The sequence below is a fragment of the Lathyrus oleraceus genome, chromosome 4, assembly GCF_024323335.1.
Source record: "Lathyrus oleraceus cultivar Zhongwan6 chromosome 4, CAAS_Psat_ZW6_1.0, whole genome shotgun sequence".
Lineage (NCBI taxonomy): Eukaryota > Viridiplantae > Streptophyta > Magnoliopsida > Fabales > Fabaceae > Lathyrus > Lathyrus oleraceus.
Genome location: NC_066582.1, coordinates 498,773,511 through 498,786,206, shown reverse-complemented (window position 1 = coordinate 498,786,206; position 12,696 = coordinate 498,773,511). Strand labels below are relative to the sequence as shown.

At 33.8% G+C, this 12,696-nt stretch overlaps 2 protein-coding genes across 2 annotated transcripts; one reads left to right on the top strand and one right to left on the bottom strand.

Annotated features, from left to right (window-relative positions):
• Positions 1-1,089: 1,089 nt before the first annotated feature.
• LOC127076801 (pentatricopeptide repeat-containing protein At4g14820) lies at positions 1,090-3,859 on the top strand. The gene is made up of 2 exons (XM_051018591.1): positions 1,090-1,800; positions 2,172-3,859. Exons 1-2 carry the CDS (start codon positions 1,223-1,225, stop codon positions 3,763-3,765), a joined length of 2,172 nt encoding a protein of 723 aa, XP_050874548.1. The 5' UTR covers positions 1,090-1,222; the 3' UTR covers positions 3,766-3,859.
• A 921-nt stretch (positions 3,860-4,780) lies between these two features.
• On the bottom strand, positions 4,781-5,107 carry LOC127138212 (uncharacterized). Its single transcript, XM_051064603.1, has one exon. The coding sequence runs from the start codon at positions 5,105-5,107 to the stop codon at positions 4,781-4,783; it is 327 nt and encodes a 108-aa protein (XP_050920560.1).
• Between the last annotated feature and the right edge of the window lie 7,589 nt (positions 5,108-12,696).

The window sequence follows — 12,696 nt, the reverse complement described above, 5'->3', positions numbered from 1 at the left end:
TATAATAAAAGAGAGTACAATTAAAAATAAACAATTAAATTTACATTATATACTAAAAAGCGACAACAAACGATTAATAATGGAAATGTTATGTGACATATGAAGTAATAATAGCAAATATTATTCATATCTATATTTATTAAAGTAAGCCGTCTTGGTAGACTTGAAATAATTTTTTTATGGTTTGAAATATAATTTTTATTTAATTATAAACTTCTATTTTTCTTCTATCCATTTAAAAAAAAAGTTGAATATGAACGTAACATAAGTTAAACTGTAGTGTTTTATATTCGATCAAGCTTGTTTTTACAATTAACTATGATATGTGGCCAATGTAAAACTCCTAACTTAAACTAATTTGCAATAAATTGATTAACCTAAAAAATCATTGTATCATAAAGTTATAGATGATCATGTTAATATATATATATATATATATATATATATATATATATATATATATATATATATATATATATATATATATATATATATATATATATATATATACCATGGTGCATAGAACTTCATTGAAACATCTTTTGTTTCATTTTAGATAATCTTATTAAAATTATTACGAGAGAAAACTATCATACTAGATGGAAGAGAAAATATACTCACATCAGTACCTATATTAACCATATATTTTATATCAGTGTCTCTAAAAGATCATTAAACATTTAATAAATAAAATTAGAAAGAAAAAAAAAAGAAATTAACAAATACAAAAAAAATCAATGATTAAAAAATAAAAGAAAAATATTAAATCTTTAATTTTATTTTATTTTTATATTTTCTATTCACCTTTAAATTGTTTAAATCATTAACATTTATCATAATAATAAAAAAACTAAGCAATATTAATTTAAAAAGTATAATAAGGAGGATTGAATCCACAACCTTTACCACCATATTTGTTTAAAAACTAATCTCCCGATATTTGGCAAATGATAAATTCATGTTAATTATCCATTCTATAATTTATTTAATATAATATTAAATATATATTTTACTTTTTTAAAAATAAAATGAGGCCCCTTTGGAGGTGATAGGCTAAGGGTCGTTTTGCCCTGGTCTATCAACATTCAATCACGAGGTGAAGTGTTTTAATATATTATAAAAGTGACCAAAAAAACATAGTTATTGACGACTATTTGTTTGAATGTCCATTTGACACCATATCTCCTGTTCACACCTTACCTTGAGTCCTTGACTGAGTAGTATGGCCATGGATATGGCAATGGCCACCATGTCCCACACACACACCCATCATCAATTTCAAACATTACTCTCATCTTCAACAACACTTTCTCACCTCAAACAAATCCATGCACAAATTCTCCACTCCAACTGCAACTCAAACACCCTCCTTTCCAAACTCGTCCTTTCTTCTTGCACCCTCTCTTCTTCCTCTTCAACCCTCCACTACGCTCTCTCCGTTTTCTCCCAAATCCCAAACCCACCTACCCATCTCTCTAACCAACTCCTCCGTCATCTCTCTCGCAGTCCCTTGCCCGACAAGACCCTTTTCCTCTATCACAATCTTAGAACAATTAATGCTTTCACTCTCGACCGCTTTAGCTTCCCTCCGTTGTTGAAAGCTGTTTCTAAACTTTCCGCCTTCAGTCATGGTTTGGAGATTCATGGCCTTGCTTCAAAGCTCGGTTTCCTTTCTGACCCTTTTATTCAAACTGGCTTAATTGCAATGTATGCGTTGTGTGGCCGCATCATGGATGCACGGTTGCTGTTTGATAAAATGTCTCACCCGGATGCTGTTGCTTGGAATACTATCATTGATGGGTATGCTATATATAATATCTGCCTTTAAAAAACAACCTTTGTGTCAGCTTATTTGAACTTATATACTAACACAACTACTTGCAAAGCTATTTGAGAGAGCTTATAGAAACAGTTTATGACATGTCTTTAAGCTTTTTCCACACATTTCCATAACATGTCCAGGATATTTTATAAAAACAGCTGGTAAATTATATGAAAATAATTTTGACTTTATTTTTTCTTTTGTTATAAAAATAACTTATACATAAGTACTCATACGATAAATGTTTATGTTATAGAAACATTTAATCAAGTTGTTTATCTAAACAAAGCCTAAGTATTTAGCCGCAATCAACTTGCTTCTTTTTTTAATACAGTATTTTTTGAAACAGGTACTGCCAGAATGGTCATTATGATGATGCTTTAAGGCTCTTTGAAGATATGAAGAACTCTGGTGCGAAGCCTGATTCTGTTATTATTTGTACTGTGCTCTCTGCCTGTGGTCATGCTCGAAATATAAAATATGGCAGATCAGTCCTTGAGTTTGTTAAGGACAATGGTCTTGCTATTGACTCTTACTTACAGACTGCTCTCATTAACATGTATGCAAATTGTGGTGCAATGGAGTTGGCTAGGGAAATATATGACGGACTATCATCGAAACATTTGATTGTTTCGACTGCAATGATTTCCGGTTATGCAAAACTTGGAATGACTAAGGATGCTCGTGTCATATTTGACCAAATGATTGAAAAGGACTTTATATGTTGGAGTGCAATGATATCTGGTTATTCTGAAAGTGATCAGCCTCAAGAGGCTCTTAAATTGTTCAATGAAATGCTACGGAAGAGAATAGTGCCTGATCAGATAACAATGCTGAGTGTCATTTCTGCTTGTTCTAATGTTGGCACGCTTGGTCAAGCAAAATGGATTCATACCTATGTAGATAGAAATGGGTTTGGAAGAGCTCTATCTGTTAACAATGCACTAATTGATATGTATGCCAAATGTGGGAACTTGGTCAAGGCAAGAGAGGTGTTTGAGAATATGCCGAGAAAAAATGTGATATCTTGGTCCAGTATGATCAATGCATTTGCAATGCACGGGAATGCAAATAGTGCTATAAACCTTTTCCATAGGATGAAAGAAGAAAACATTGAGCCCAATGGTGTTACATTTATAGGTGTGCTTTATGCTTGTGGACATGCAGGTTTAGTTGAGGAAGGCCAGAAATTGTTTTCATCCATGGTTAATGAGCATCGCATCTCTCCTACCCGCGAGCACTATGGTTGCATGGTTGACCTGTATTGTAGAGCCAATCTCTTGAGAAAAGCTATTGAGCTTATCGAGACAATGCCTTTTGCGCCGAATGTTATCATTTGGGGATCCCTTATGTCTGCTTGTCAAATTCATGGTGAAGCTGAGTTAGGGGAATTCGCTGCCAAAAGGCTTCTTGAGTTAGAGCCAGGTCATGATGGAGCTCTTGTGGTTTTGTCAAACATATATGCCAAAGAAAGAAGATGGAACGATGTTGGACTGATTAGAAAATCGATGAGTTATAAAGGCGTCTCAAAAGAGAAGGCGTGTAGTAGGGTTGAAATAAACAATGAGGTTCATACATTTATGATGGCTGATAGGTATCATAAACAATCAGATGAAATATATCAGAAGTTAGATGAGGTAGTCAGTCAACTGAAGTTGGTCGGCTACAAACCGAGCACCTCAAGCATTTTGATTGATTTAGAAGAGGAAGATAAAAAAGAATTGGTTCTATGGCATAGTGAAAAGTTAGCAGTTTGCTATGGGCTAATTAGTAGGAGGAAAGAATCGTGCATTCACATAGTTAAAAATCTTAGAATATGTGAGGATTGTCACTCTTTTATGAAGTTAATCTCAAAGGTGTATCAAGTAGAGATCGTTGTGAGAGATAGGACTAGGTTTCACCATTGTAGTAGTGGTGTTTGTTCTTGTAAAGACTATTGGTGATCCATTTGTATTAGTAAATTGAATTCAGAAAACAACGCCCATAGTGCAAAAAAACAAACAAACTCTGTTATACAGTTTCGGTTTCTGATGTTTATATTTTGTACAATGTTTGTTATACAGTGTCGGTTTCTGATGTTCAAATAACAGAGTTCAATTGAATTTCCAACTATAGTTGATATAATATAGTGCAAAATAAAAGTCACTTAAAGGTTGTAAAATGCATATGATTTAGGTTAAATTTATCATTTCCAACTATAGTTTATATATAATAGTGCAAAAAAATTAAAAGCTGTAAAATGTACTAGTTATCTTATAGTAAAACAATGTATAAATTAAACGATCAGTTTGTTTATGGATTAGAAGCTTTAGCAAGATACTTTTTGTGATATGATTTTGGTTATTGATTTATGTTGACTCTCTTAATAAAATATAGATCCAACTTGTTTAGTGGGATTAACCTAAGATCTCACTCAAGGATCTAAAAAAATTATATTTTAAGAATGTGGCTGTCATTTGTTATTTGTAATTTGTGGAATACCTGACCTAGCAATTAAAATCCATCAAACACCACTTATTCATGTGAATCATTTGGAAGGTACTGTTGTAAGATGATGATATTGATACCCTACTTTGAACGAATATATTGTATGTAAAGCAAAGTATAAGATAACCCCAAAACACCTTTCCAACATAAGCAAAGTATGAGAAGCATTTGGTGTTGAATGACACAGAAGTTTTAGGAAAGAATGGCTATTGATCTGTTTCATACAGAATAAAATTGAGCTTCACTTTTTTTGTTTTGTTTTGAAAATTACCTCTGTTACCAATTGAAAAGAAACACAAAGGAAAGCAAAATAAAAGTTGATGTAAAGTAAAAGTCACTATACAAGAAGACAAAATGAAAAACATTACCACAAAAAGGCAACTAAACATGATTCCAACCATACCAAAAAAACAGAGCGATGGTGTGTCCTGTTTCAACCTTTCCAATCTCTCCTGTTTTTCTTTCATCAATTTAGGAAGTTGTAGTTGACTTCTTGCTGTGTTTGTTTGATGAAGACAACTCAGTTGACCTTCTCCTAAGCATCTGTCTCATACCATCAGCAACACAAACTGCAGGATTCGATTTAATCCTACGACAGAACAACATGTGAGATTTCATTGCTTCTTCCATTGCAAATATCCTTTTCCCTCTAATAGCTTCATCTCTAACTGCTTCTGAACACAACCCACATAACCATTTTCCACCAAATTTCGACTTCACTTCACTGATGTAGTCTTGAGTGCAATCCTCTTTCAAGCCACAACACTCACACTTTGCTGACTCTATCTCGATATCCATATGAAACCGTCCTTATCTTATTATGTATGTTGGTAGTTATTATAAGGATGAGAATATTTGGATGATGGAGAAGAGGGACAGAATATTGCAACCCACGTGTTAGTACTTTTGGTTGGATTTGAAGACAATGATGAGTGGTGACAAAGAAGGGTTTAATTTATATTTGGTAAGTTGCTGGATTTTCTAAATTAGGATTGATTATGTTGTTGCTTCAAGCACAAGGAAGTGCCTTTGTTCAACAAGGGGTTTTATGGTGTTTGAAATGAGAGAGAAAGAGTGCAATTATACAAAGATATAAGTAGGGAAGAGTGCAATAATTTAGTCCATGTTCTTAAGGTACGTGGGGCTGTGAATTATAAGATGAGTCTGGTTGGAGAAGGGGCCTTCTTTTTGGCCCCCTCAGTACCGTTGAATGTTCAAATTGTGGTTAAATCCTCCTTTGTCGTTTTTATATGAATGTGAATGTTTTTGTATTTTCTTTTTTTGGATTTCTTAATCCACTACATATTTTACTAGGGCACTATGTAAAAATACCAAAAGGTTTTTTAATTTCGGAGATATATCTCCGGACGTATCTAAAGACACACACCTTAATCCAATTCTGAGACACGTTCCAGAAGTGTGATTTTTTATTCGGAGATGTATCTCCGGAATCTCTTTATATATACATCTCCGTAGCATACTGAAACAGAAACAGAAGTAGAAAATCAGAAAGTTGTATTTTAGAAAAATAAAATTATCATTCATAATATAAAATCACCATTACATCGGTGGTGTTAACATAAAATCAGATATTACATTTTAATATCCAGGTGGATGCTTCAATATCTTCACAATATTTTCGATCGATCTTGAAATCGCCGCTTCCACCTCGTTCGAAATTTTTGTTTTGAAACGGAAAAATGTATTCCACATAAAGCCCAAGTAATATTCTCCTCTTTTTGGTACTTAAACATTGCCTTACTTATAAAGTCCAATTAACATTCTCCTCTTTTTTGCTTTTAGAAATGCACACCTGAGAATAGGTCTTCTCATAGAGGTAACACCAACCATCTTCAATAGTGGAAGTATGTACTTGTTGGTTGTAACACCCTGTTTTTCTAGAGGTTACTTATAATTTTATGTGTGTATCTAATTATTATTTGTGTGATAATTGAGACGTGTTAGGACAACGAGGCTGAGAGACCCTTAGGTAGAGAGTGTGGAGAGTAATTAGAGATTGATAGATTTATTTAGAATTATTTAATTGATTAAAATAACGTTTTAGTGCTATTATTTAAATGAAATAATAATAAAAAAAATAATGAGTTTGGGGTGAAAAGTGCGAATTGTGGAGAATTAAAATAAATAATGTAAGTTAGTAATCAGTTGGGTCTTAGTGGAATATTAGAAAGATATAAATTAGGCTTTTGATTTAGGAGAAGATAAGTGATAGAAAAAGTTCAAAGTAGGTGAAACTTTTGGAATTGGAGAAAAAGAGGCAAGAGAAGCAAAAAACAAAGAAAACCTAAGGAGAACTCTAGGAAAGAGAAGTCATAGACAAAAACTTTGATTTTTCTGAAATTATAAGGTAAGAGTGAGAATTTGGTTCAATAATATGGATATGAATGGAAGGGTAGAGGAATGTTCAATTCTTTTTAGATTGATGATGAATGTTGATATTTGTTGAATGAAATTTTTGTTTTAAAGTGTCCATATATGTTCAACATTGATGATGTTTGAAGGTTTTAAGGATTGATATAGTATACAGATCCATGATTATATGAATATAAGTAGTGATTAATATATGTATGTTTACGACTGAATTTAAAACCGTAAAATATTTTTGATGAAGATTTCATGAATATTTTCGGGGTTGGAGAAGATGAAAACCGTGTTAGAAATTTAAGAAAAACAACAATTTTTTAGTAACGCCTTTGTGCACGGTTTTGATCATAACTTTCAACTCGTAAATTATTTTGGGACGGAGTTTGAAGTGTTGGGTAGTCGAAATAGAGGGCTATAACTTTATTTTAAGGATAAAATATTTTTGGTGAAGATTTCATTGACGTTTTTGGGGTTGGAGAGCATGAAAATCATGATGGAAATTAAAAAAAAAACTTTTTGGTAACGCCTTTGTGCACGGTTGTATTCATAACTTTCTACTCGTAAATCATTTTGGGACAGGGTTCGAGGCGTTGGATAGCTAAAGCATAGGACTATAACTTTGTTCCCTAGTTATTATCACAAATTCATAAAAGGTTTTTCGAAGTTGGCAATGCCTTTGACTCAGTTGACTCGAAAGGGTCAAGCGTATGTGTGGGATGTTGCTTGTGAAGAGAGTTTTGTAGAACTCAAGAAAAAGTTAACAATTTCTCCTGTTTTGATATTGCCGAGTACAATTGAACATTTTTTCGTGTATTATGATGCTTCCAAGATGGGTTTGGTTGGTGTGTTGATGGATAATGTACAAGTTATGGCTTATTCATCGAGACATGTTATAGTTCATGAGAAGAATTATCCTACGCATGACTTAGAGTTGACTGTCATTGTGTTCGAACTTAAGATTTAGAGACATTATCCGTTTGGCTCTAGATTTGAAGTGTTCAGTGATCATAAGAGCTTGAAGTACATATTCGACCAAAATGAGTTAAATATGAGGCATATGAGGTGGCTTGAATTGTTAAGGATTGTAATTTTGGTTTGAATTATCATTCTGGTAAAACCAATGTAGTGGTTGACGCACTGAGTCGGGAGACGTTGCATATGTCGACATTGATGGCTAGAGAGTTAGAGTTAATCGAAGAATTTAGAGATTTAAGTTTGGTTTGTGAAGTCACACTGCATAGTGTGAAGCTAGGTATGTTAAAGCTTATCAGTGGTGTTTTTGAAGGGATTAAAGAAAGCCATAAGACAGATCTGGAATTGATAGATCGTTTGGATTTAATTAATCAAGGTCGAGGTGGTGATTTCAATATTGATGATAATGGTGTTATATTGTGAGAGAATCAGTGTTCCTGATATGCCTGAACTTAAGAAGAGTATTCTTGAAGAAGGACACCAAAGTGGTATGAGTATTCATCTGGGTGCTACAAAGATGTATCAGGATTTGAGAAAGATGTTTTGGTAGCCTAGAATGAAGAACGAGATTGTAAAGTTTTTGTATGTGTGTCTGACTTACCAGAATTCAAAGATTGAGTATCAAAAGTCATTGGGTTTGATGTAAACTGTTGTCTATTCCTGAGTGGAAATGGGACATCATTTTGATGGATTTTGTGTCTAGATTGCTGAGGAATGTGGAGAATTATGATACCATATCGGTAATTATGGATAGGTTGACGAAGTCTGCTCATTTTATTCCAATGAGACTGGATTATCCGTTTGAGAGGTTGGAGAAACTGTATATCGAAAAGTTGCCAGTTTACACTGTATTCCGTCCAGTATTGTATCTGATAGAGATCTTAGGTTTACGTCAAGGTTCTGGAAGAGTTTGTAAATGGCTTTGGGTATGAAGTTGCATCAGAGTTCTGCTTATCATTCACAAACAAATGGTCATACTGAGAGGACTATTCAGTCGTTAGAGGACTTGTTCAAGGCTTATGTACTTGAACAAGGATATGCTTGGGATATCTTTTTATCATTGATTAAGTTTACATACAACAATGGATTCTATTCAAGTATTGGAATGACACCATTTGAGGCATTGTACAGTAGGAGGTGTATGACGCCTTTGTGTTGGTATGAGTCATGAGAGGGTGTTGTGATTGGACCTGAGATTGTCCAACAGACTGCAAAGAAGATTAAAGTGATTCAAGAGAAGACGAAAGTTTATCATAGTCGCCAACAGAGTCATCGTGATAGACGAAGGAAATCACTTGAGTTCCAAGAGGGAGATCATGTGTTTTTTAGGGTTACTCCGGTAACTAGTGTTGGTCGAGCTTTGAAGTCTCGAAAACTCACTCCGTGTTTCATCGATCCTTACCAAATTTTGCAAATAATATGAGAAATGGAATATTGGATTGCTTTGTCACTGTCACTTGCTAGTCTTCATGATGTGTTTCATGTGTCTTAGTTAAGGAGGTACATTCTGAATTTGTCTCATGTAATCCAAGTGGATGATGTGCGGGTGAGAGATAACTTGACTGTTGAGGCATCACCCATGCAGATAGAGGATCGAGAAGTGAAGGAGTTACGTGGTAAAGAGATTACCTTGGTGAAGGTAGCTTGGGGAGGACCAACTGATGGAAACATAACTTGGGAGCTTGAGAGTCAGATGAGGGGTTCATATCTGAATCTGTTCACTTGAGGTAATTTTCGAGGGCGAAAATTCTTTAAGTGGGGGAGAGTTGTAACACCCTATATTTCTAGAAATTATTTATAATTTTATGTGTGTATCTAATTATTATTTATGTGATAATTGAGATGTGTTAGGGCAACAATGGTCGATGACCCTTAGGTAGAGAGTATGAAGAGTAATTAGAGGTTGATAGATTTATTTAGAATTATTTAATTGATTAAAATAATATGTTAGTGTTATTATTGAAATGAAATGATAAAATAAGAGGAAATAATGAGTTTAGGGTGGAAATGTGAATTGTGGAGAATTAAAATAAATAATGTAAGTTAGTAATAAGTTGGGTCTTAGTGGAATATTAGAAAGATAAAAATTAGGTTTTTGATTTAGGATAAGAGAAGCGAGAGAAAAAGTCCACACTAGGTGAAACTTTTGAAATTTGAGGAAAATAGGCAAGAGAAGAGAAAAGAAAGGAAAACTTAAGGAGAATTCTATGGAAGAGAAGCCATAGGCAAAAACTTGATTTTTTCTGGAATTATAAGATAAGGGTGAGAATTTAGTTCAATAATATGGATATGAATGGAATGGTAGATGAATGTTTAATTCTTTTTGGATTGATGATGAATGTTGATATTTGTTGAATGAAATTTATGTTTTAAAGTGTCCATGTATGTTCACCATTGATGATGTTTGAAGGTTTTAGGATAAATATAGTATATAGATCCATGATTATATGAATATAAGTAGTGATTGATATATGTATGTTTATGACTAAATTTAAACCGTAAAATATTTTTGATGACGATTTCATGGACGTTTTGGGGGTTGGAGAATATGAAAATCGTGCTGAAAATTTCAGAAAAATAACAACTTTTTAGTAATGCCTTTGTGCATGATTTTAATCATAACTTTCAACTCGTTAATAATTTTGGGACGGAGTTTGAAGCATTGAGTAGCTACAACATAGGGCTATAACTTTGTTTCAGGGGTGAACTAATTTTTGGTGATGATTTCAAGGAATTTTTTGGGGTTACTTCATCCTCGCACGTTCGGTACTTGGAAACATAATTGTTATTATCCTAAAGTTTCAATAGTTATTGCATTTCACTTTTATCCCCCTTAGTGCCTTGTTATTTATGTACCAAATATTATACACTTGCCTGATCAACGAGGTTTGAAATGAATGACTTTTACCTGGAATTCCAACTTCTTTTGCTCCTTTTGATGTGATGAAACACAAGAATGAAGATTTGGAGTAAAAATGTTGATTGAGAATGAAATGGCTTTTAGGAAGGGTATGTAGTGAAAACACAAGTATGGGTATGTGATCATGCATGTGAGTGTTTTATCAACTTATTTCGAAAATGCATCTCTGAACATACCTGACATGCAAAGGTGACAGATATTTCAAAATCCCGCCCCAAACATCCATAAATGCATCCTGTAACACCCCAAACCCCGAAAATAGATCAATCTTAGAATAATCCAAGCATTGATCATAAAGCACACGTTTAGGATGTCACTTATCATAAAATAACACTTGTTCTACCATATTTACCGATTAAAATAAAACATTCTAACACACCTGTCATGGCATACTCACCTTCACTTAGGGTATCATCGCAACGAAAAATCATCAAATAAGCATGCTTGTCAAACATTTAAGTCTCATCAAAATACTTTATTTGAGTTAAAGGAAATGTGGCAAAAGTCTCCACTACTGACATAAGCTCAAAACGTCAAGAGTATAACATGCGAGTCTCGAATAGCAAAAACACAAACTAAATAAAACAATAAAACATTCCCAACCCCAATGTTACAGGATCAGAGCAATACTTCTAAAAGACTGAGGAACCAAATGAAATAACTTCAAGAGCTAACTTCCACTTACTGCAGCAAACTCTACTCCTGAGCATCTGCAAGATGTCCATGGTGGACAACATCAAAGAAAAGGGGGTGAGAAATACAAACTAATATAAATAGTGTAAATAATGTTAAGGTAGAAAGTACATAACAAACACACATTCATTACACATCCATCAACAACATATTCTCAATTCAAATCATGATAACATTTATATATTCACATACAATCAATAACATGTTCTCACACTAAAATCATGACAACATTTATATATTCACATCTAATCAACAACATTGCGAACAATCAATTACATATGCAATCATGTATGTAAATGTACTCTATAACTGACTCATTATGCATGTGGTACCATTCAAGAAAACTCAGGTTCATCTTGCTCCCGAACCCCACCATAGGACCAGAGCACACCAAATAAAGGATGGCAAAACTGGTCGTCTGCCCCGCCTTACCTTAAGCCCCTCAAAAATCGGGACGGGGCGAGAAAGCTCGCCAAGTGAAATTGAGCTTTAAAATCTAGCTCTCCATACTAAGGCGGCAGGTTTGCCCACCTATTATTTTATTTATTTATTTTTCATTTTTTAATAGATTAATAGACTTATTTTTACATTTCAATCAGATGTTTCACTTATTTTTTTAAACAAATTTTTATAGAACATTTTTTTAAAACAAATTTTACTAAAAATAATATTGCATATATTCACAAATAAATGTAAAAAATTGAATCATCAACAAGTATTCCAAAACTATAGTTAAAGTATTAACCTTCAACCAACCAAAATAAATATTTTGAGTGCTTGATAACTAGGTTGGCAGGCCAACCCATCCCTTTTTTTGGCGGACTTAACACGGGGTGAGCTTAAAGATGGAAGAGTTGAGCGGGTATGTGAGCACAAAATCCAACCCGCCATTTTATGGCGGGTGCGTGGGTTGGCCCGGTGGGCCACAACCTGTTTTGCCACCCTTACACCAAATCGTTACCATCACCATAGATAATGTTTCATTGATTCCCACCTGAAATCGACTACTCGCTCCCAATCCCCACCATAGGACCAGAGCACACCAAAGTTAGTTACCATCACCATAAGTAATGTCTCACTGATTCTCACATAGAACCAGATACACGCTTGCGATCTATACCACTGGGCTAGAGCATACCAAAACCAGATCAAATTTTGTATACCATGATACATGACTCTCAACAACGTGCATTATCACCAAAAAGTTCACCAAAATGATCACCATACACATCTCACCTTTTATGCACTACATTATCCATCATACATAACAATCAATCAATGTTACAACATCAATAAAACAACAACAAACTGTAGCAACTCAACAATTGTAACTTCATAAGCATTTATTCATGTTACTTCACCAAAACAATAACACATCATAGTATAACCATAACGATTTTGTTACTCTATCACACAT